Source organism: Onychomys torridus, chromosome 13 (genome assembly GCF_903995425.1).
Source record: "Onychomys torridus chromosome 13, mOncTor1.1, whole genome shotgun sequence".
Classification (NCBI taxonomy): Eukaryota; Metazoa; Chordata; class Mammalia; order Rodentia; family Cricetidae; genus Onychomys; species Onychomys torridus.
Window position 1 is genome coordinate 21,784,684 of NC_050455.1, and position 23,556 is coordinate 21,808,239.

General features: G+C 39.1%; 1 protein-coding gene across 1 annotated transcript in view; it reads left to right on the top strand.

Moving 5' to 3' along the window:
- Map3k2 (mitogen-activated protein kinase kinase kinase 2) overlaps positions 1-15,150 on the top strand; it is a 65,823-nt gene extending 50,673 nt beyond the window's left edge. The window contains exons 12-17 of the mRNA XM_036205068.1: positions 398-604; positions 4,845-4,993; positions 5,749-5,880; positions 7,016-7,145; positions 10,994-11,171; positions 12,405-15,150. Of these exons, the coding sequence (XP_036060961.1) occupies positions 398-604; positions 4,845-4,993; positions 5,749-5,880; positions 7,016-7,145; positions 10,994-11,171; positions 12,405-12,630 (1,022 nt within the window). The 3' untranslated portion in view covers positions 12,631-15,150. The remainder of the gene's footprint in view (positions 1-397; positions 605-4,844; positions 4,994-5,748; positions 5,881-7,015; positions 7,146-10,993; positions 11,172-12,404) is intronic.
- The last annotated feature ends 8,406 nt before the right edge of the window (positions 15,151-23,556 follow it).

Here is a 23,556-nt window from a genome sequence, read left to right on the forward strand (position 1 = left end):
GAGATTTCCTCTTTCCAGATGACTCCAGCCTGTGTCAAGTACAAAGCAAACAGAAAAAAACCAACCAGGACAAACTGTATCTCTTTGCTACCTGTAACTTTCCAGTTTGGTTTTATGTTTATTTTAAAGCCATTATTGGAAATGACTTTTTTTTCTTCTGTGAAAGTGAAGGGTTTCTTCTATGGCTTTCTTGTACACATGAGTGTGTGTGCATTTGCCCATAGCAGAGCACTTGAATTCGTGCTCACTGCCACTCCTCACACACACCACTGTTACTTCAGCTTTTTCATCTTCCGTCTCAAGGCCGATTTGTGCTCCACACTATGGATGTTTGGAATGTCTTAAAAGTGCAGTACATTAATAGACGGACTAAGTGGACTCTCTTTTCACTCTGTAGGTCGTAAGACGTTTCCAAGAGCTAGAAGGACCCAGGGCACCAGCTTCCGGTCTCCTGTGAGCTTCAGTCCCACGGATCACTCCTTAAGCACTAGCAGTGGAAGCAGTGTCTTTACCCCAGACTATGAAGACAGCCGACTAAGAAGAAGGGGAAGTGACATGGACAACCCTACTCTGACGGTCACAGACGTCAGCCCACCCAGCCGCTGTAAGTAATAGAAATAAATGTGGAGAAGACCGTTTGAGTAGTTTCGTGTCAACAGGAAGAAATGGCGGATCAGAGCTCAGGGAAAGCACTCTTCCCAGGAGATGATCACACCATGTTTAAAGGTGCCTAAGCATTCAGGTATAAGGTGGTACGATGGCTAATTACTTTAGCTAATTGTTCTTCACTTTTATTAGGAAAATTGTTACTAATTATTCTTATCCATTCTGTTCTACTTGTCCATGTTAAGCACTGAGATTTACTATGCAGCTTCTAAGAAACAGCCTAGTGAGGAGATTGGTTTATGGAGAAAAAATTACAGTATAGCATTTGTTAGATCCTAATGTGTAGAAATTTACTAATTGTATGTGTCAGACTTTCATCACTGAAACAACTTAAAGGAGGAAGGATTTATTTTGGCTCAAGATTGTAGTTTGTAGTCCTTGGCTCCATTGATTCTGGCTCTGTGATGAGGCAGAGTACCATGGTGACGGACACACTGGTGACGGGTACTTACCTCATACTAAATGAGGAACAAGACTAGAGGGGTGGAACTCAGTTCACCTGGGTTAGGGTTCAGGTTAGGCTTAGGGAGATGAGATATAACCTTCAGAGGTACTCCCTCCCTAGAGATACACTTCCTTTAGCAAGGCTCCGTCTCCTGAAGTTTTCAGAACTTCCCAGAGTGGTTCCATCAGTACTGAGTAACCGTCTCTCTGGCCTTTTTCTTTATCTTTGAGTATATCGGCATGTGTGCCATGTGTGCGTGCGCACGTATTCATGTGCATGTGTGGAGTTGGGTGGTGGTTGTTATACCCGTAACAAAGTTTGTTTTCTTGTTGCTTGACAAATACCTGAGGAAAACAACTTCAAGTTTGTTTTGACTTAGGAGTTGAGGGAATGAAGTCCATCATAGAGGGCAGGCACAGTGGTGGGAGCACTGAGGAGGGCTGGTCATGCTGAGTCTGCAGTCGGGACACAGGAAGAATGGCAGTCCTGAGTTCATCATGTTCTTTTCTCTTGGGCTGGGGTTCCCAGCCCAGGGGATAATGACACCCACATGCAGGTTGGGTCTTCCTTCTTCAGCTAATCCTTTCTGGGAACTCTCTCACAGACATTTTCACTGACATGGGGTTATCTTCTTGAAGTAGTAGAACTAGGACTGCAGTGGTAAATGAGATCAAAGTGCAAAGTATTTGAACTTTATTATGTCCACAGTCTCTTTGCCTGCTCCAGCTCAGAGTCAGATGTTGCAGCAAAACTTGCCTGACCTGAGCCTCCTTTTCCTAGTGCTGCCGTTCTTTGCCTTTACACCGGCAACCCCACCACATTGCTGGTGCACTCTTCTTGGCAGCTGCTTGTAAAGAGATTGAAAATAAGGGGGACGGGTCTGGAGAGTTGGCTCAGCATTTAAGACACTGACTACTTTTCCAGAGGACCTGGCTTCAGTTCCCAGCACATGGCAGCCCACAGTCTCAGTAACTCCAGTCTCAGCAGATCAAGTGCCCCCCTTGTGGTCTCTGAGAACACTAGACAAACATATGGTGGACACACACTTGCAGGCAAAACACTCATACACATAAAATAAATTTTAAAAAAAGAAGAAAGAAAGAATGAAGGAAGGCAAGTCTTTGACTGGTCTTTTGTATAGACCTGTTTATCTGTTTCTGTAGATCTTTATGTGGAGTCAAGATTAAGTCAAGTATACAATTCTTCTCACCTAAAGAATTGAAGAATTTAACCCCTTTCTGTTGATAATGCATTCAGTTAACGTTTATTTGTTTGAAAAGGCCTTTTCCTCCCTTCATTTTTTGAAAGATATTTTACTGCATATAGATTTCCTTAAAAAAAAAACAAGAGCCAGTGCCTTCAGATCGCCCGTCTTTTGGCCTACATATTTCCAAGAGAAATTCCGTTTTCATTTGTCGTCACTCCGCACAGTGTGCGCGGTCCTGCACTCCTGCTGCTCACCCGTCTTCATTCTCGCCCTTGCTCTCCATTGAGCATCTCTCTTGTTTTATGGTGCAGGATGTGGAGATGCATCCAGACTGGCCTCAGATTCCCTGTGTATTAGAAGATGACCTTGAACTCTTGATCCTTCTGTCTCTACTTCCCATGTCTGGGATTTAAGGGCTTATCTGTTTAGGATCTTACTGAAGAAACATTTCTTTTTTTTGAAGAAACATTTTCATTTGACTCTACATCTGTTCTTGTATGTATCTTGAGTCTGGTTATGTTGATTGCTTTCTCTTGTGAGATCTAACCCCCACCCCTGACAGGGTCTCTGTTTCCTTAGTGATAGGATTAAAGGTGTGTGTCACCATGTCCAGCAGTGACTCTTACTTTTCAGGGCATCTGTCTGTCTATCACAGGACCATTCCATTCTCTAACCTTGACCACCAAGACCATCATCTCTGGTTCCTATGAGTACAGGGAGGAGGTACACAGAAAAGCTGGGCAAGTTGGACCCGTGTATGTCTTGCTTTTCCTGTGATTCGATGCTGTCATGGCAGCCCACACTTGTTCACAATGGAGCTTAGCTTTCCTTACTTGCTGGAATGGATTGTTGGATGTGTTGCACAAATCCTAATTGGTCTTATAATAAAACCCTGGAGCCAGATACTGGTGTAAATGCTGAAAGATCAGAGGAAACAAGCCACAGCCACATCTCACCTCTCCAACTCCTCAGCTGAAAGGGAAAGATCCTGTCTCCACAAATCCTCAGACTGAATGCCTCTGAGTCCTTACCGGAAAGGACTGAGTTCCTGTCTCCTCCCACCTTATATGCCTTTCTCTGCCCAGCTGTCTCACTTCCTGTCTCAACCTTTCCAGTGCTGGGATTAATGGTGTGTGTGCTTTCCAAATACTGGGAGCAAAGGCATGCGATCCCAAGTGCTGGGATTAAAGATGTGTGCCAATACTTCCTGGCTCTGTTTCTCTCTCTCTCTCTCTCTCTCTCTCTCTCTCTCACTCACTCACTCACTCACTCACTCTCTCTCATTTTTGGTTTTTCGAGACAGGGTTTCTCTGTGTAGCTTTGCGCCTTTTCCTGGAACTTGGCTTTGTAGACCAGGCTGGCCTCGAACTCACAGAGATCCAGACAGATCTCTGCCTCCCTAAGTGCTAGGATTAAAGGTGTGTGCCACCACTGCCTGGCTTCTGTTTAATCTAGTGGCTAGATCTGTCCTCTATAATCTTCAGGCAGATTTAATTGTTAAAGTGCAAACAAAATATCACCACATTATTCTGTGTGCTTCACAATTTCTTTTCTTTTCTTGGAGTGCCACCTTTTCCTTAGATTTTAGGTTAGTTGGGTGCCCTGTAATCTGTTTTCCAAAATGTTCAGTAAAAGTTATAATTTCTTCCAGGTAGGGTTGTACACATCTGTAATTCCAATACTTGGGAGCAGAAGCACCAGAAGTTAAAGGCCAACTTGAGCTACATAACAAGTTACAGGGCAATCAGGTCTACATAGTGAAACCCTGTCTCAAAACAAACAAGCAAAACAACACCCCCCACCACACACACACACAACTATTTATTTAAAAAAAAGTTATAGGGGTTGGGGATTTAGCTCAGGCCCTGGGTTCAATCCTCAGCTCCACCAAAAAAAAAAAAAAAAAAAAAAAAAAAAAAAAAGAAGTTATAGGGCTGGAGAAATGGCTCAGTGGTTAAGTGCAGTGACTGCTCTTCCAGAGGACCCAGGTTCGATTCTCAGCATCAGGAGACAGTTCACAACCTTCTGTAACTCCAGTTCCAGGATATCCCATGCCCTTTTCTGGCTTCCAGCACTGTATGCTTGTGGTGCACATACACACATGCAGGGAAAACACCATATACATAAGGCTGTAATTTTATTGATTGCCTGATTTCACCTATAGAGATGGGAAATGATACTCTTTCCAGATTTCTGTATTATAGATGGGCTGAAAAACTATTTACAGATATTTATAATTTGCTGCAATAAAAATTGGAAAATAGGGTATCTTATAGTTGGTAACATCTTAGATCAAGTGAAAGATGGCTGTCACTTTTGTAGTTGGGAAAAGACAATCTTACTGGGAAAAATACATCATGAGATACAAACTTTTAGTTAGAATTCTTGATAGGGAGAACATTTTTGAAAGATAGAGACCATTATAAATTTGGATGGTCATAATTTTCCCTTGTATCTAGAATGTTCAGTTAGGAGGTCACTGAATAGCACCTGACTATTCCATTTTAAGAAAATATTCTTTTTCAGCACCTCGAGCTCCAACGAACTGGAGATTGGGCAAACTGCTTGGCCAAGGAGCTTTTGGTAGGGTCTACCTCTGTTATGATGTTGATACCGGAAGAGAACTGGCTGTTAAACAAGTTCAGTTTAACCCTGACAGCCCGGAGACCAGCAAGGTAAAAGTCATCATTCAGATTACTTACTTGGCCATCATAAAAGCGGTTTTTCTTGGAGGGAAAAAAGCCAAAAGCAAAAATGGGACTAGAGACCTGATTCAGTCCCCAGAACCCACATAAGGGTAGAGACAGTGGTGGAATTTGTGGGTTGTGGTGAAATGATCGGCTGTTTAGGTGCTTCATTTGTGTTCCTAGTTGGACTTGGTGTTCCCTTAGCAAACAACCAGGGGCTGTTAAATAAAAAATGCCGGGGGTCTGGAGAGATGACTTGGTGACAGAGCATCTGATGCTGTTGGACAATCCAGGCTCAGTTTGCAACGCCCACATTGAGGCGTACACCTATCACTCACTCTAGTTCCAGGGGTGGTCAAACCCCCTCTTCTGGCCTCTGAGGGCACTGCACACATGTGGTCCCAGACACATTCAGGCAAGTTCACACACATTAAAAAGTAGAGACTAAAATATTCTATGTAGAGTGAACATTTCCATGACGGTCCATGAACTAAGAGAACTTTGTGTTTACTTTGATGCTATAAAGACTTTATGTAGGGCCAGTGAAACTGTTTAACAAGTAAAAGGTGCTTGCCACCAAGCCTTCAAGCTTAGGTCAATACCCAGAATCCACCTCTTGGGGACTCACATGGTAGAAGGAGAGAACTAACTCCTGCAAGTACGAATGGACATGCACACAGACAGAGAGACAAATACAATAACGTATTTTAAAAAGAAGACTTAGCAGGAGTTCTGTCTTTCAGGAAGTAAATGCACTTGAGTGTGAAATTCAGTTGTTGAAAAACTTGCTACACGAGCGAATTGTTCAGTATTACGGCTGCTTGAGGGATCCCCAAGAGAAAACACTCTCCATCTTTATGGAGTATATGCCAGGGGTAAGTTTATGCACCTTTTTGAAAAAATACATTCTTATTAAAAATAAGTTGAGGAGACTCCAATCCAGCCCTTTTGATCTGCTGTGTCATAGATGAAATTTTGAACCTGATGTGGCTGATGTCAGGAGACATAGGATGTCTGGTTATTCCACTGTAGCCATGCTGATTGCTCACAAGAGGAGAATGATCATAGCCTGACTCATTATAGTAAAATTTTAGTTTTTCCTGTAGCCAATATTGTGAATATTCAATTCATTTAAAAACATTTTTCAAGATGGCAGTTAGCATTGTTACTCATTAAGAGATAGGTGCCTTCTGACAGGCATGGTAACATATACCTGTGATCCCAGTACTCAGGAGGTAGATTTGGAGGATTTCAAGTTCAAGGCCAATTTAGACTTGACAAAGTGACTTCAAAAAAAAAACCAAAAACAAAAACAAAAAAAAACCTTAAAAAGAAAAAAATGTGGTACACGTCTTTAATCCCAGCAAAGGCAGGTGGATTTCTATGAGTTCAAGACCAGTTTGGTCTACAGACTGGGTAGCCAAGGGTAATCAGAAAAACCTGTCTCAAAAAAACAAAACACAACAACAAAAGAAGAAAAAAGGTATTCTCATAATTTAATAGCATAAGTTAGGAAAAAGAAGTTTGAATTATGGGTCTTCGTGGGAGTAGGTAGCTAGAGTTACATGTTGAAGGTACAGGTTGCCACCTGAGCTTACGGATCAGTGACCATCGCCAGTGTTGTGCAAGCAGCAGTACACTCTCCATTATGCACAGTTCTTTATCCTGACACCATGCTACTCACTGGCCTTATTTGCTGCTATTATGTTTTCAAATATTCTGTTTCCTGGGTAAATTGGCTTAAATATTATTTTTGGAAAACACATTGGGGTCGTATTATCGTATTAAAGGCCTACAAATATGCAAGACTTGTAATTTGTTAGTTTCAAAGAGATTAGTTCAACATAAATAATCTGAAAGAACAGAAATTGTGCATATTTATCTTACTGAGAATTTCTGCCTTTTCCACTTAGAGTCTCCCAGCCATGAACTAAGGATTCTCTTAAAAATAAAGATTGAGTAGCATTTTTTAGTTTAAACAGAAGGTTTAGTTGTTTTCTTTTATTGTAGGGTTCAATTAAGGACCAACTAAAAGCATATGGAGCCCTTACTGAGAACGTGACTAGGAAATACACTCGTCAGATTCTGGAGGGGGTCCATTATTTGCACAGTAATATGATTGTCCATAGAGATATCAAAGGTAAGTCATAAATTACTTTTTAATTGAAATACACAGTTTTGTTTGAGTGTGAATGAAATACCATTAAAGCATTGAACATTTAAACTGTAAACTCCCAGAGGGGACAGTTCTCCAGCTTTCTCATGGACTCTGTTAGTGTCCTGTCAGACTAGTTCTGAAACTTGGGCCTACATGAATGATTAGCTTTGATGTAAGATCCATAGGATCAGCTTCATTCAAACACCCCCAGAATAATATAACCAGGTTTGTATGAGTACTGCCTGGGCATTAGGGCAGTAAGCAGGGGTTCTGCCATCACAAACTTGGCCTCATTTGCTCTAACTGTAACCTTGGACATGTTAATCTTTCTGTATCTTCATTCCTCATTAATCTCTCCATCCCCCCCTCTCTTTCATCCGCCCTCTGATGTACACCCCAATTTCTGGAGAGGGAACCTAGGAAATTGCATATACTAGGCAGCTTCTCTACTCCTGAGAGGCATCCACTGCCCTCTCTTTTAATTATTCTTAAGTTAGAGTCATAATAGTACTCAATTTATAGGATTCTTTCAAGGATCAAATGTGTTAACATGTTACAATGTTTAAAACAATGCCTGGTGCTCAGCACTTAAAACTTAGCTACTGTGATGACATGCTTTATGTTGTAATTGTATTTAAAGTCATGGGAATAGATGTCATGAAAGAATAAAGAGGAAGGAAGGAAAGATCCCATAATTGAGCTTTGATGAATTTCAACTAGGATAAATTCACTTTCTCCCAGGGATCAGATATAGAAATGAGTACATGGAGTGAGTTAATGGTAGAGATGTGTAAAATTTGAGAGTACTAAAAACTCTTTACTTGGGAGACTACCTGAGTCTTTAAAAACTGGAGTATAACCCAAAATTTAGAAATCACTGAGTAAAAACAGAAAATGTGTCTGTATAATATTTACTCATTGATCTTGTTGCCCCTCTTACAAGTTCCCAGATTTCTGCTTTTCCATATGGTGGGGGGCACATCTTGACTATGTCCAGATTAGGCCAAGAAGAAAACTGCTAATCATTTCTGGTAATTGAACAGTACTTTCTACCATGAGTCTAGTATGCAGAATTCCTGAGGCAGGTTACATGCACTATAGTGGGGCTTATTAAGTATAAAAGCTGATACCTTAAAGAACTTCATAAAGAAATTATTCAATTAGGAATATCTATTCCTAGTTAAGCCAACTTCTCTTTGGCCCTCAAAATGAAGAAAAGAAACAAAGGGAGCTGTCTTCTGTATGGATCAATCTTCTAATCTTACCAGAAAGTGTGATGAACCACCTTGGTCAAGTGAACGGAGGTGGAAGCAAGCTGATATATAAATATTACAGGACAAATATTGATAAGAGAGAAAAATAAGATATAAAAATAGGGTCTCAAATTTGTAAATGTAAGTGTGACAGAAGGAAAATGGTGGCCACCAAATGGCAACATAGTGGTATTTGTTTTCTATAATATACTTTTGACTTGTTCTGTGTCTTCTATTTTTTTGAACAATTTATAAGTGGCAAATGGAAAGGTAAAGATAATTGATTTCATGTAATTTCAGACCTTTCGGGATCATAACAAAGATGAAGATCATTACTGTTAGGAAACCCACTCATTTTCAAAGTTTATTCCCCATCTCCCTCTTCTTTCTTTCTCCCTCTCCTTCCTTGTCTCTCTCCTCCCTCTAAATTCATCCCATTTTTTGTATTTGTGTGTGTGTACATGTGTATACGAGTGCCACAGACCACGTACAAAGGGCAGAGAACAACGTGAAGGAGTTGGCTCTCTCGTCTACCATGTACAGCACGGGTTTTACTCACTGAGCCATGGCTCTGGCCCTATTCTTTTTTCCTTTTGTCTTTCAGGGAACTATACTGTTGACAGGTTTGGCGGTGCATACCTTTAATTGCAGCAGAGGCAGATGCATGTGGATCTCTGAGTTCAAAGCCAGCCTGGTCTATATATTGGGGGCAGGGGAAGGAACTATACTATTGAATACCAAATAGTTAATAAGAGGACGATTTATTTTCTTAATGGTTTATGTGTGCATATGCACACACCAGAAGAGGGCAGGGAATGCCTGCTCTCTCTCCATCTTGTTTTCTTGGGTCAGGGTCTTTCACCGGATCTTGAGCTCACCATTTTCTAGCTAAGTTGGCTGGCCAGGAGTACTAGTCATCCTCTTATGTCCTTGCCCTGGCGCTGAGATTAGCGGTGCATGTCGATGCACCCAGTTTTTATGTGTATGTTGGGGATCTGAATTCAGGTGCTCATGCTTGAACAAAAAGTACCTTTACCCACTGAATCATCTCTCCATCCTGGATATGTTTTGTTTTGCTTTAGCTTTTAGCTGTCTAGTTGGATGGTGGATCTGAGTAATGGGAACATAAGCAATTCTGTCTACCCTTGCCTATGTTTGAAAAGCCTTATTTTAAATTTATTAAAATACAGTTTAAAAACCAGAAAACTCTGTTAGGAACCTGGCTGCCTAGTTTTTCTTCAGCTCCTCCTGTGGGTGAGCATTAGTTCAGTATTGATGCCACTTCCCAAAAGATGACTCAGCGCACATGCACATGTCTGTGTAGGGAAAGTGTCCTCTGCTTGAGGCCAGTAAAATCTGGCTTATTAAACATGTGTAGTCTTGGTTACTTAGGAAAACTGAAAAGGAGAGGATTGTGAGGCTCACTTGAGCCCAAGAGTTCAAGTTGCCTGCCTGAACAACATGGCAAGACCACATTTCAAGCAAACAAAAAGGTCTATTTTGCTTTGTGATTAAATAGTCTAGAGATAGTTGGATGTTTTTCTGAGTCCTTTTTTATATACTAGATGGTAGGAGATCATAAGCAAGCAGAGCTACATTAGAAAATTACTGGTGGGTCAGACAGGCTTAATAGAATAGGTTTTGCTGAGAAGGATCCTAGACTCTCCTGTGGAATTACTGCTGGTAAGGCTGGGAGAATAAAGCTAGCTCCTGGTGAAGGTGGAGAGTCTGTATTCTCTATGGTCTGTAATGTAGATTATCTGCACTATTCAGCCTCCTCCATAGAAATCATTAAAACAAAAAAGTGTAACATGGTGGTGCACAGCTGTAATTCCAGTGCTGGGGTGCCGAGTCAGGAAGATCTCAAGTTTGAGGCCTTGAGTTAAAAATAACAGCAACAACAAAAGAACACCTTAAAATACAAGGTAACTAATGCTTCAATAATATGGGGTAGGTAGAAGTTTTGGTTATGAAGGTCCTTTTGTAAGTTCCTGAGGAGAAACTGGCTTACCAGGAAAATAATCTTCAGCCATGGTCTTCTTGCTTTATAGCAAACAAATTTGGTTGTGGTGGCGCATGCCAATAAGATTTGCTGAAGGAGGTGGAGGCAGGAGGATCACCAGTTTGAAGCCAGCCTGGGCTACACATTTGGGGGCTAGAGAGATGGCTCAGAGGTTAAGAGTACTAGCTGCTCTTCTAGAGCTCCTGAGTTCAATTCCCAGCACCCACATCGTGGCTCACAGCCATCTGTAATCAGCAAACAAATGGAAGCAGAGCCTTTCTTGGTGCTTGGCTAAGCTTTACTCTCAGCCCTTTCCCCTTTCTCTTTCACCTCACCTGGCCCTGCCCATCCTTTATCTGAGAAGCTCATTAGTTTCTGAAACACCTGGAGAAGCAGATGCTTAATGCAAGGTAAATAGGATTTTCTAATGGAGGCATGCCAGGTACTGCTGGGACTAGACAGGCAACTTAATTTTGGGACAGATTAGAATATGCAAAGTAATTCTCTGCCACTTAATATTATGCATTCTAGAATGCCAATAAAATCTTTAAAATAAGACTATTTCTTATTTTTAGGAGCAAATATCTTAAGGGATTCCACAGGCAATATCAAATTAGGAGACTTTGGGGCTAGCAAACGGCTTCAGACCATCTGTCTCTCAGGCACAGGAATGAAGTCTGTCACAGGCACACCATACTGGATGAGTCCTGAGGTCATTAGCGGAGAAGGCTATGGCAGAAAAGCAGATATCTGGTAAGTTTGGATGTCAGATTTGCCTGGAAACTTACCTTCCTATTTCCACCCACATTTGAAATTGCCAGATTTAAATTATCCTGTGTACTTTGGAAGCAGGATATATGAATTGTAATGATTAATTCCATTTCAGTTATACCTTACCAAGGCTAACTTGACTAAATACTTGAGTCTTTGAAATATTTTTCCTTCTGTAGGAAGGATTTTGTCTTAAGCAAACCTCAACATTAGAAAGCTCTTATTCCCCTGAGTAACTTTTAAAGAACTCTTGGCTGTCAGTGTCTTAAAACAACAAAATTAAAAAAAAAAATGAATCAGTGATTTTCTTTTTAAGTCACAAAGGTATGTATAAACATTTGAAAACTTTCCATTGCAAGGATATTTACTTAGAAATTTAAAACCTTACAGTGAAGCATTACAGTTCTGAATGGGTCATCATGTAATTTCTGTTTATGTGTTTGAAGAACAAGGAGATCTCCATTAATAGCTGAATTATGTTTTGATTGCGAAATCAGATTTTCCAAGGATCTTGAATGTCAATCATATAATTATTTACAATAAATTGATAATTGCTTTACAGAAATAAAAACTGTTGCTGTGGTGGTGGTGTGATGTGGTATTTTCATAATATACTTAGCTCTGTTGTTTTTGGAAAATACATTATTGGATTCTGGATGATTTAAGGTATCTGCAAGTCTTCCAGGTAAGGAAGAAGAGAAATTATGCTGGTGCCTATACCTCTGGCAGGGGTTCTGTCATGGCAGGGGCTGTGTGTTTAGTTGTTAGTATCTTAAAACTGAATTAATCAGTCACATAAGTTAGGTCATAAAATGGCCATTTTCCACTTTCCAACCCGGGGAAAAATGTATTGATTTTAGGAACTTGAAGGCAAGTAATTTATAACACTTGTATTCTTTGTATGATGGAGACAAAATTATTAACATCATGTTAGAAAATGATCTAAAACAAATATAATAAAGTTCTTTGCCTAACCATACATTTGTGATCATAGATAATTATGATATATTTTCATTGAAATGTATACATTGCTCCAGCCTTTCATTAATTTTCATGTTTGAATTACATTTTAATTTAATCAACCTTTGAGTGAATCTTTGAAATAAGTAATATTAAACTATATGCGGTCTTTATCCTAGTTTCTTATTTTCTGGCTAATCAGCTTTCTTTCCTAAAGTTATTACTTGGGTAATGCTTCTTTTTATTTCTTTTTAGGAGTGTAGCATGTACTGTGGTAGAAATGCTAACTGAAAAGCCACCTTGGGCTGAATTTGAAGCAATGGCTGCCATCTTTAAGATTGCCACTCAGCCAACAAACCCGAAGCTGCCACCTCATGTCTCAGACTATACTCGAGACTTCCTGAAACGGATTTTTGTAGAGGCCAAATTGCGACCATCAGCTGAGGAGCTCTTGCGGCACATGTTCGTGCATTATCACTAGCAGCCGCGGCTTCTCTACCTCCACCAGCTCCATCCTCAAGTTCACCTTCTCTCTTACTGCACTTTCCTTTTTATAAAAAACGAGAGATGGGGAGACAAAGACAAGAGGGAAAAGATTTCTCTTGATTCTTGGTTAAATTTGTTTAATAATAGTAAGCTAAATTTTTTATATTTAATCTTTTTTTTCTTTACAAGAACTTGAAACTTCTTTTTTTTTTAAAATTTTTATAATGTACTGATGTGGTTCAGAGATATAAAGCACTTTAGTACATAGTTGCTCTTTTTAGTACAAACAAATCATTTGGAATATATAAAGATTGTAGTCTTGCCCTGTATCACCGACATGGAAGACAAAGAAAAAGTGATGTACAATTTGTAGTTTTTAGTGATAGTATTTAAATAGATCCTTATTTGTGGGGTGGAACCCTAAACTTGAGTTTAGGGTAGGTACTCAACTTAAAGAATATAGGTTCCTTCTTATATCTGTATTCTTTAGATCCTAACCTCTGTCTATCAAGCTTTTTTGCTCAGTAGGAATCTTGATTAGGAGATGCGAATCTCTAAGAGGTATGTTTATTAATCCTAAGCAGTATAATAGGCAAATACATTATAGTGGATCCATGTTACTGGAATCTGTAAGCCTTGAGAGACAGCTTTCTGCTTAAAATACTGTTGTATTTGAAAGCAGATTATGTGAAGCCAACGAGTAAATTCAACTAAAACACAGACGACTGCTCATTAGATGTATGAGCAGTAGAATAGACCACATTTGCCAGTCAGTAGAAATAATGGAAAAAAGAACCAAGTGTCATTTAGTATATTTTAAACATTATTTACTTGATGGGAAAGTCCCAAAATGAAGGGAACTAAGAAATAATAAAAATTGTATATATAGTATCTTCCTATTTCAAGCCCCTGGTTTCCTATAGGTAACTGTCTTTAGCTCAGATACCCATTTGTTAAAGTTCCTGTCATGAACTAAAATCTTTGTTCTGGGATCACAGAGTACTAAGCCAGAGGGGCCTCAGAAGAACAAACATCAGGTATAACTGAGATTAGTGGTGGGGAGTCATGCCACTTCACCTGACATTGGCAGTGCCTGGAGACACTTTGTTGCCATAACTGACAAGGTACTACGAGCATCTAGTGGGTAGGGTTGGGGTGCTGCTAAGTAGACTAGTACACAAGGACTCTTCCCAGGCAGAAGTGCCTAGAATGAAACCCAGTTATAACTGAAAGCAGCCATTCACAAAGCAGTAAACACAGATCTCAGAGGGAAGATGCCAGGCCATGAGGGTCCTGAGAGATGATGATTAGTCAGGGTTGCACAGCTCAATACAGCAGGCAACAGTCGGTCCTTTGACAGCTGCTGGTTGTGCTTGAATCACTAACTCTTTAGAAATAATAAATTTGAGTATTGAACCATTTGAATTTTGCATCTCTGTATATTCTTTCCTTAAAAGTCAGTTCATCCTTCTTGGCCCAGAAAAGTATACCAAAACAGAGTGTTTGCTAGCAGTGGGAAGGTTAAAACACTGCCAGATAGTTCAGTGTAAGCATCTACTTAGAGCCATGTCATTAAGTGGAAAGACTCAGCTGGGGAAGACCCTGCTGCCTCTAGAAGTATGAGACTTGAAAAACATGAAGGTGTCAGTAATTTGGCCACTTGAAAGTTCTCAGCATATTAAACCATGTGCTAAGTAGTTTATTTTTAAAAACCTAGACAATAACAGTCTTCCAGGAGACCCTGAATGGGATGCTTTTCATCAGAAGGGACTAAAGAGTCTGATTTAATTGTTGTTGTTATTACAAGGTATGTTTATTTAGATTTCTTTAAGTACTTGGCTTCTGAAGTTACGTAGATCTGGCTTTAATGTATCAAGATCCTATCCAGCATACCCTGTAATAATTTTTGAAATTCCAATAGTCTAAGAGTCAACGCACAAAATGTTAGTTAACACTTCTCCTGTACACTGTCAAGCAAAGGAAGCCCCTTACAAAGAACAAGCATTAGGTGCCTCCCACCTCAGCAAATCTCTAATCTTATGCTGGAAACTTAAGGTGTTCGTGTGTTCTAATTTCTTTATCTTTTATGAGTGAGGGCATCTTTTCTACTTGAGCAAAATTATGGTACCTGGATTGCTGGGGTTTTATTTTGTTTGTTTGTTTTGTTGTTTGTCTCTAGTCTGGTTGTGATTTCCCTTTGGCTCATATTTGGTCCATCAGGGTAACGTGCAGTACAGAAGAGAGACAAACACTCTTCCAAAAGATACTTGCACACTGGAACTCAAAGCAGTCATTAGCTTTTTAACAGTCTCCTATTTCTTTTCTAAATTCAGTAGTAAATAGCTACATCAGAATACTTTGGCTTTATAAGAAAAATAAAATTATAAAGACTTAAAAAGAGACTAATAGTTTACAGAGTTATTATATTGAATATGATGTGAATTTATTTCAGACCAGTTGTGAAGGTACCAAAAACACAATAAAAGTTTATATACATACATATATATATACATACATACATACATATGTATATACACATACATATGTATAAAAGTATACACACACATATACATGTGTGTATATATAAAAATGCAAACCCTGCTAGAGCAAAAAAGCTTGAAGTAGATAGGGGTATGGGACATGGAAGGTCAATAGTAAATTTAAAAAAAAGAAATTTTTGAAAGGAAACAATTTGTCAAAGGAAGTAAAATAATACACTCCATTTTTTTTTCTGACTAATAGTATGGTCTGACAGATGAAGTTTGAATTTTTAAAAATGACTCTAAATGTATTTTTTTTTTTAATGCACAACTGATTCTTTGGTACTGCAATGTTTCTTTGTGGCTGGGAAATGGCCAGACTTCTGACTTTGTGCCTTTACATGCATTCTGCATTGCCAGTAGCAGACTTCCGGTGCTGGAGCTAGATCCACTAGCAGTGACAGATGTGCTTCCAGGAGGCACCTTCTGCCCAGGCCCTGAGAGGACAGGAGTGAGTCAAGTGGAGACCTTTTGCAGTGCAAACAAAAGAGCTAAAAAACATAACTAGTACAGTTTTTGATGGATTGGTATTTAAATGTATTGAAGTTATACATACTTTGAGGTTTTCAGAATGAATGCCTTGAAAAATTTCAGCACTTTTCCTTGTTTACAAAAATATATTTCTAACTTTAAAAACATCTATAACTATTGCCTTAGAAAGTATTAAGAGGCACAATCTACAACATATGAGAAGTCAAATATTAATGCACATGCTGGACTATAAAAGAGAAATTAAAACTGTTATTTCAGAATAAGTTGAATTGGCTTTCATTTGAGTCTTACCTTGTCCCAATAGAAATTACATAAAAAGTAAAAATACATCTTTAGAGTAGCTTTCTGCTACTAAGTTCTGACATTGGTCATGTCTGATCTGTACTGCTTCTGAAATAAAGTTGTTATAAAAGGTGTGAAATCACTAAGAAAATAAAAATCAAACCTGAATAGATTGGCAGATGCTCCAGCATGATGCAGACTCCTTGGCTAATGGCAGAGTTCACGCCAAAGGTTTCATTTGGGGTCTTGAGAACCTTCATATCAATTCAGCTGGAGTCAACCAGGTACACAAATATATGTCTTATTTTAATTTGTGTTTTTGGAGTCAGGGTTCTCACTATGTGTTTCAGGCTGGCCTGGAACTTAAATGCTCCTGCCTTTGCTTTCCAGGTGCTGGGAAAACAGGCATGCGCCACCACACCCAGCTTTGTCCATTAAAAAAAAAAATAGGGTCAATCTTTTTCATTTTCTTACTCAATAATTGTGATGTGCTATGTCACATTAAATTAATATCCTTCAGGAACTTACAGTTGAGGAGTATGGGCAGACAGTTACTTAATGGCATACCCTAACTCTGAAAGTTTAGCAGTGATGTTTAAAATACTAGGATTTTTATATGAAATAATAAGGAAGAAATTTTAGACAATTGTTGGCTATTGTAGACTCCAAAGACATTAACAAGAAGGATTAGAGTATAACTATCCCAATATCCCAGGTTAGACGACCTCTTTCTCAGAACCTGTTCTTATTACACCGCACAGCCCCAGACTGTTCTTTGACAATGGAGCATTTGGGGTTCTTCCTGACCCAGCTGTTGTTACTGTTTTAGTTTAGTTTTTAAGGGTGAAAATAACCCCAAACTTTATTTTAGTTTTTAGGTGTTGAAATACCCAAAATATTTGACAGAGGTTGAACTCCCGCCAAGTGTTTCTTATGCTAAGATCAGGTTTTTTGAGACTCTATTGTTTTAATCATTAAATTTGGCATTTACTTTTAGATGTTACATTCATATTTATTTGACTTTAACACTGGTTAAACTTTAATGAAAAGCAATTTGTTAATTTTTAGTAGTGCCTTTTTCTCTGTATGCCTTAATTTTATTTTATATTTGTAATTCAAATTACCTAACAAAATGAAGAGTTTTCCAAAAGCACTGGGCCTCAAGAGTTCATTGGACTGTGTGTTGGCCCCTATGTGTTTCTTACTGCTTATTTCCTCCTCTTACCCTCTCTACCTCTTTTTTAAAAGTTCGGAGAAAAACAGTAGTTCTGATTGCAGTCTCCACTAGATGTGAAGTCCTAAAATAACTATAGAAAGGTATTCTTATTCTAAAAGACATAGTAAATTGATTTTTGGGTTGACTACTTGATTTTTCAGTCATATTGGCACTGTCCCAAGTTCTTTGTGTCTTATTATTCGGTTATGACTTTCATAGAACTAGGATTGTTGTCTTGCCCTAAAGACCGCCTTTCACAAATGTTGAGGCAATGAGCAAGAAATCCAGGGACAGCAAATTCTAATCCTTAGTGTTTAACATGTTGACTAATACTCTAGCTTACTGTTCTGTGAAGTGTGTGTGTGTGTGTGTGTGTGTGTGTGTGTGTGTGTGTGTATTTGTGTTTGGAGCTGGGGCAGGGGTAGGAAGGAAAGTGTAGTTGTTCAGTTAGATCTGTCTCTGTTCTTGGAAGAACAATTGAAAATATATGATCTACTAATGTGGGGTGAGAATGGTCATCCTCAAGTAGGCATGCCAGTATATTTTCCGTAAGTAGCTAGTACAAATGATTGTTTAATAAAGGTATTTATTGTAAATTGCCAAGCTCTTAGTTGCTAAAAGTAGGTTAAAATCAATTTGTGTGTTTGTGTGTATAATAATTAGCTTATATATAATTCTTAAATAGAAAGTATTCAATCTTAGCTATTTCTCCATGAACTTTGTGGAATAGAAATTCTGCCAGACATTATCTAACCTAACCAACTTCCTTAGCTTACCAAGTCATCAAAAGGAAATATCGTTATACCTCTTATTGGTCGGTTAAGGAAGGTGTGCTGTGATGCCACTGTTCCTGCTTCTTAGTCATCTCTCGTGTTACTTTGACTTCTCTCATTGTCCAGACAGGATGCCGTAAGAGCTGTGGAGATACCAGGGCCATCCTTCTCTCCATTCTCACTGTGCAGAGTTGGAGATGATAAGTTTCAGGGGAACCTAGACATTTCTTTTCTCAGAGGTACTAAGAGTGGTCAAGGTTGAGCTTCAGGAAGGTAAGGGAGGAGTCATAGCTATAGTACAGAAATGAATACATTGTGTCCATTGCCTGTATACAGTCTCATATAATTCATGGGTTTTTGTGTTTGTGTATTTTAATAGACAGTCATAAAGTATTAGTCATAAGGTATTGTTTCCTAACAGCAAAGACATTAAATAAGAGAATACTCCTGTCCTTTCTGCCTGATGATGTTTGTTTGTATCTCAGTCTGTATTACCAGAATCACTTTAAACCAAAGCTTTTGTATTCCCTGCACATATAGCCAAAATGATTAGCCCTGTTAAATCTGCCCATGTGTAAGCTAAGAGTATATAAATGGTAGAGCAGATGCTAGTAGAATTTGTATGCCAATCTATCCTTCAAGGAAAAGGACAGGTGCTCAGTGTTTGCATGTAGACATGCAAAATCTCCATCAACTACTGTGGAGCTGTATAGATCTGCAGACTTCAGTTTGTATGTGTGCCAATCTTATTGACGTCTTTGACCACTGATGTATGTAGATTCACACTGACATCTGATTCCTCAGATTGGTGGCTTATTTTCTTTCTAGTGTCTTAACATTTATGAGCTGTGTTTGACTAAGGGACATTAGACAGTGCTGTGAAGAAAAGTAGGTCATGAACTGCAGTCTGCTTTGTGCCATAGACATTTGGAACGTACAGACGCATCTGCTCTCTAGTTCTTCAAAGCTTACAGAATCTGTCCCCTGCTTAGGATTTCTGAATCTTGTAATGCCAGTTGAGAAAAGTGTATGACTGTTTTGAAAAGCACTTTTGTGTTTATTATTTGTATGTTTTATAACTAAAATCAAAAACAAAAACCAGTGTAATCAGTGATTTTAGCATTAGCGTTACTTAGAAGGGAAGATAAGTAATTATATGTTAAACTCTAGTAGATGCTTTGACTCCAGGCTATATTTGACATGTTCTCGTTTTTCCAAAGACTGTTTTTCCCACCTGCAGTAAGGAGAGTAGACAAGTGGGAAGCTACAAGCCAGAAAGGCGCATGGGCAAAAGAAAGTGGGCCAACCCTCGTGAATTAAAACCACATTCTCTAGGGAGGAGAATACTTCTTTAAAGACAAACAGTTGTGGGTTTATTTATTTTTTTTTAATTAGTAAGTGAAAGGTTTACATTTCTTCTATTGCTGTTGGTTTTTAAATTCAGCCTGCATTCTGAAATATTGTAACCAAGTTAATACCAAAAAATACTTTTAATGTCTAACATCTCTTATATTTCATGTGGTTGTTTTTACTCATTGTAAATAAACTTGGATAAATTTGAAAACAAACTTTTATCTTACAAACTATGATTATCAATTTGTAAATTTACCCTTTGACTTAATGTAAATTTAAAATGTATCCATTAAATTCTCTATATTTAATGTATTATTTTCAGCAAATGTTTTTAATCTCAGTTGAATACTGGGCAGTTTATAATTATGTATAAATATTTTTTTTGTTTCTTACCAATGTTGACTTTTTTGCACATTTTCCAAACATTTAATTTGTACACTGATTTATATGACCAATAATGTTGAGTGTCTGCGAATCATGAGTGTGTGCATTGAACTACTGTCTTCGTGTTTGCACTTCTTCCAGATGTAGCCCTCAGTTACGACGCTGCTACAGTACTTAGTAGGACCTTCTTACTCTTGCAGAGTTACCTTGTGTGGTTCTTTCTTTGTTGAAGAACTCAGGAGTTCAGTGTTGCATTCTAAGTTTATCCTGTATTCTGAATCAGTTCCTAGGTTGAAAGTATTCTGTATCAAGAGCTATGGGTTTGTGTGGAGATGTCCTTTTCCATGTGTAGGTACATGTATATATCTTAGTAAATTCTTATTTTCATTTCATTTCTACAATTTAAAGAACTTTATGATAATTAAATATATGTAAAAGCTTTCTGAAAGATTATTTACTATATATAAATATACTATATTTTCATCTGGCTGGTCAAAATTATTTTTAAAATTTTGGTTTTAACCATTTAAGCATTTGTAGTTCCAGAATTGGATACAGAATTTGCTTAGAGCTCAGTTAAAATACTCTTGCAATTAACATCCTTTTTTGGGGGGTGGGATGCAGGATTGTTAAACAGTAGCAAACCACACTGTCCACTAACATGGCATTTGACTTCTCAGAGCTGTTAAAAAAATGTGAGCAACTAAATTGTCTTGAAGACATGTCAAGATTTTTATATTTCCATTACTTTAAACCTGTCTGGCTATTATTTTTGAATATTTCCTTTATTTCCAAAGTTTTCAAGTTTTAATTTTTCTCTTACTGAGCAAAGTTAGACTGAGTTTGTGAAACAATGCATTGGCATTGTGATTCTTCACAGTTGACTACCATTGTGTTAGGAATCTCCAAATACACAGTGTGTCTTTATACTGTGCTGTGTGTTTTAAGCAACCGGCAGAAAAAGAGTTGGAAATTAGGTTTCCCGTCTGACAATGTTACTGTATTCAATGTTCAGTGGAAGCCTTCTACAAGTATGTGGTGTTATAAATGATTTGTGTTAGGAATAAAGTCTACAGTTGAAGTTGACTATCACTAAGCTTATTAGGTTGAAAGGAACCCATGTGATTAGAACCTACCAGAAGCCAGACACAGTGTAGTATGTGCCACATTTCACACACTTTTTTGGGTTTGTTGTTCATTCAAAATTGTGATTGTAAAAAATGTGTAAAATTTCTTGAGTTTTATAATTTCTATGTATTTTTCTCTTGCTGGTAAATAGCTTTTTAAAAATTTAATATAAAAGAAACCATGTTTATATTTTGTTAGTGATTATGAGTTTGTTTATATGACAATTTGTTATTGACACATCTTTATTTAGATTTGTCATGCATGAAGGCCTGCGATATTTAGTACAGTAAGACATACTTTTTCTTTCCTGTTCATCTTTGGACGGATTGTAGAACAGAGGCTTACTATCAGTAATCTTCTGGACTATAGGATGGACATAAATGATGGCACTTTGAGTGTTAATAAAGCTGGTATTTATTCCCACTGTGATTTGTGTGTACAGATATGTTCTTCGACAGTGTGTTTACGGAAGTTTCTTCTTGCTTGCTTTCTCTTTGGACACCTAGCAGTTACCTAGAAACTCTCGATGTCTAAACCTATAATGTCCATAAAGCCTCTTCAGTAGATGTGTGTGGACATGATGGCCCAGGTTGAATGTAGTAGTGATTAAGAACAAGCACAGGGCCGGGGGATGGTTCAGTGGGTTAAAGTGTTTGGCACACAAGCCTGGGGACCTGAATCCAATCCTCAGAGCCCATGGTGGAGGTAGAGAACCCACCCCTGAGTTGTTCTCTGATTACATTAAGAATTTAAAACAACAAAAACCATCCAAGGCATCTGGTGAAAGAGATTCAGAGTAGGAAAAATACGTTATTCCAAGGAGAGAAATAGAGGGGAAGCCATGAAGGACACAAAAAAGATACTGGGGTGGAGGGGCAAAGCAGAAGGGGACGGAGATTCAGATGCCAGTTCAAAAGGAAAGCTAGATGGAAGCCAAGCAGTCCTGTTAGGACAGTCCTATATTCCTCATGAGTCTCAACTCCAGTTGTGGGGTTTGGTGAGAGAGTGATTCCTCTGGTAAATGGGCCAGCAGAAGAGAGAATTCCCATTTTGTCACAATATCTTGAGAAGGGACTCTATTGTTAAAACCTGAGGTGCTCTAGGGGCCATTTGTTTGGCATAAGGGAAGGTCCGGAGAGGCAGCTGTGGTGAGTTCTGGGGCTGGATACTGATAAACTGAAGGGTGCAGGTAGCAGGGGGCTGACTAAGGTGTGGAAATGCACAGGGAGAGACAGTGTTGTCCATGCTTGTCTGAGAACAGATCTCAAGTAAGAAGAACCCTATAGTTGGATAACTCATCCTGAGGCCAGTGGGTACAATCAAATTCTGGAAGCCATCTATGGTGCACTCTTCTAGAACAAAAGAACTCTGAGGTTCCAGGGATGCATGTGATAGCCACAGCTGAATCCCTCCAGCAGTGTGATTAATAATACTTAAGAGGCTTGAAAGTAGGAAGACAGTCCTCCATCTGGACTGACCTCAGTGCTGTGCTTGCTTCCACACTCCCAATAAATGTAGGATTCCCTCCTTCCCTCTCCCGCCCCAGTGTATGATCTGCAAAGTCTCTAGAGGGTGAGAACCTGCTTAGCCTATAAAATGCAGAGTTGGGTGAGACCAGCAGAGGCACCAAGAAGGAAAAAGGCCACTAAGGAGACAGCTCTCATACACAGTTTCTCTCACTGGCTCTGGTTTCAGGGCCAGGGTGAATTTGACTGGCCCTTTTACTGTACATAGAGAAAGTTCAGGTTTGGAGGATGATTTGGAGCAAGTCAGATGTAGGTGGCTGTAGTAAGTCTGTTTGCTGCTCATAATAGAATGTCATAGGGGGCAAGATTTAAACAGCAAAACTTAGATAAGAAAGTAGAAGAGTGTGAGAAGGGGACCAGAAAGAGGGAGGAAAATATCAAAGCATGACTGTCGCTGTTTGTAGCTGCATGGGTGTGTGGGTTCACACAGATCCATGGAAAGAGGACTCCGAGGCATCTTAAGAATGAATGTAGCCTTTCATGGCTGCAAGGGGGTCCAGCTTCCAAGGGCTGAAGCACTTTCCCTAGGCCCAGGACATTTTTATTTTCCCTCTATTTAGTTTAGCCAGGTAATTCCTGCACCTTCAAACAACCTGAAAGGAGCTCCCACAGATACAATGCCAAGTGCAAGTTCCTTGATTTTTCAACAAGGACCTGAAAACAGTGCCAAAGAAACATACTTTGGCCCTAGAATCAGAACCAGTGAAAGAAACATGCCCTGGCCCTGAAATTAGAGCCAAAAGGCTCAAAAGGGCCAGTGAAAGAAACACACTTCGGCCCTGAAACCAGAGCCGAATCTGGCCCCCGACCAACTAAGCAGAAAACCAACCAATCTCTAAGCACAAGATCTAGCCAATCTGAGCTCAAGGCCTGAAATCTGACCAATTCCCACTCTTAAAAATTTCTCCTTGGAAAAACACCACCCCTAAGAAGCCCTATATAAGCCCTGCACCTGTTCAGTTTGCTGCTGCCTTTTTTTTTCACCATGATAGAGGCAGCCACCCCTCCTGGATTCTTCCCTCCCAAAAAATCTCTTGAAAGAGGTTTGGGTGAGACCTTCTTTCCCGGGAGCAGAGTGGAGCAAGGCTGTAACACTTTAGCTGGGGAAAGCTTCCCCTAGGAAGCAGAACTGTAACAATTTCTCTGGGGAAGCCCTCCCCTGCCCAGGCAGAGCTGTTTACATTGGGGAACCCTTTCCTTGGAGCAGGAATGTCAAGGGTTATGTTT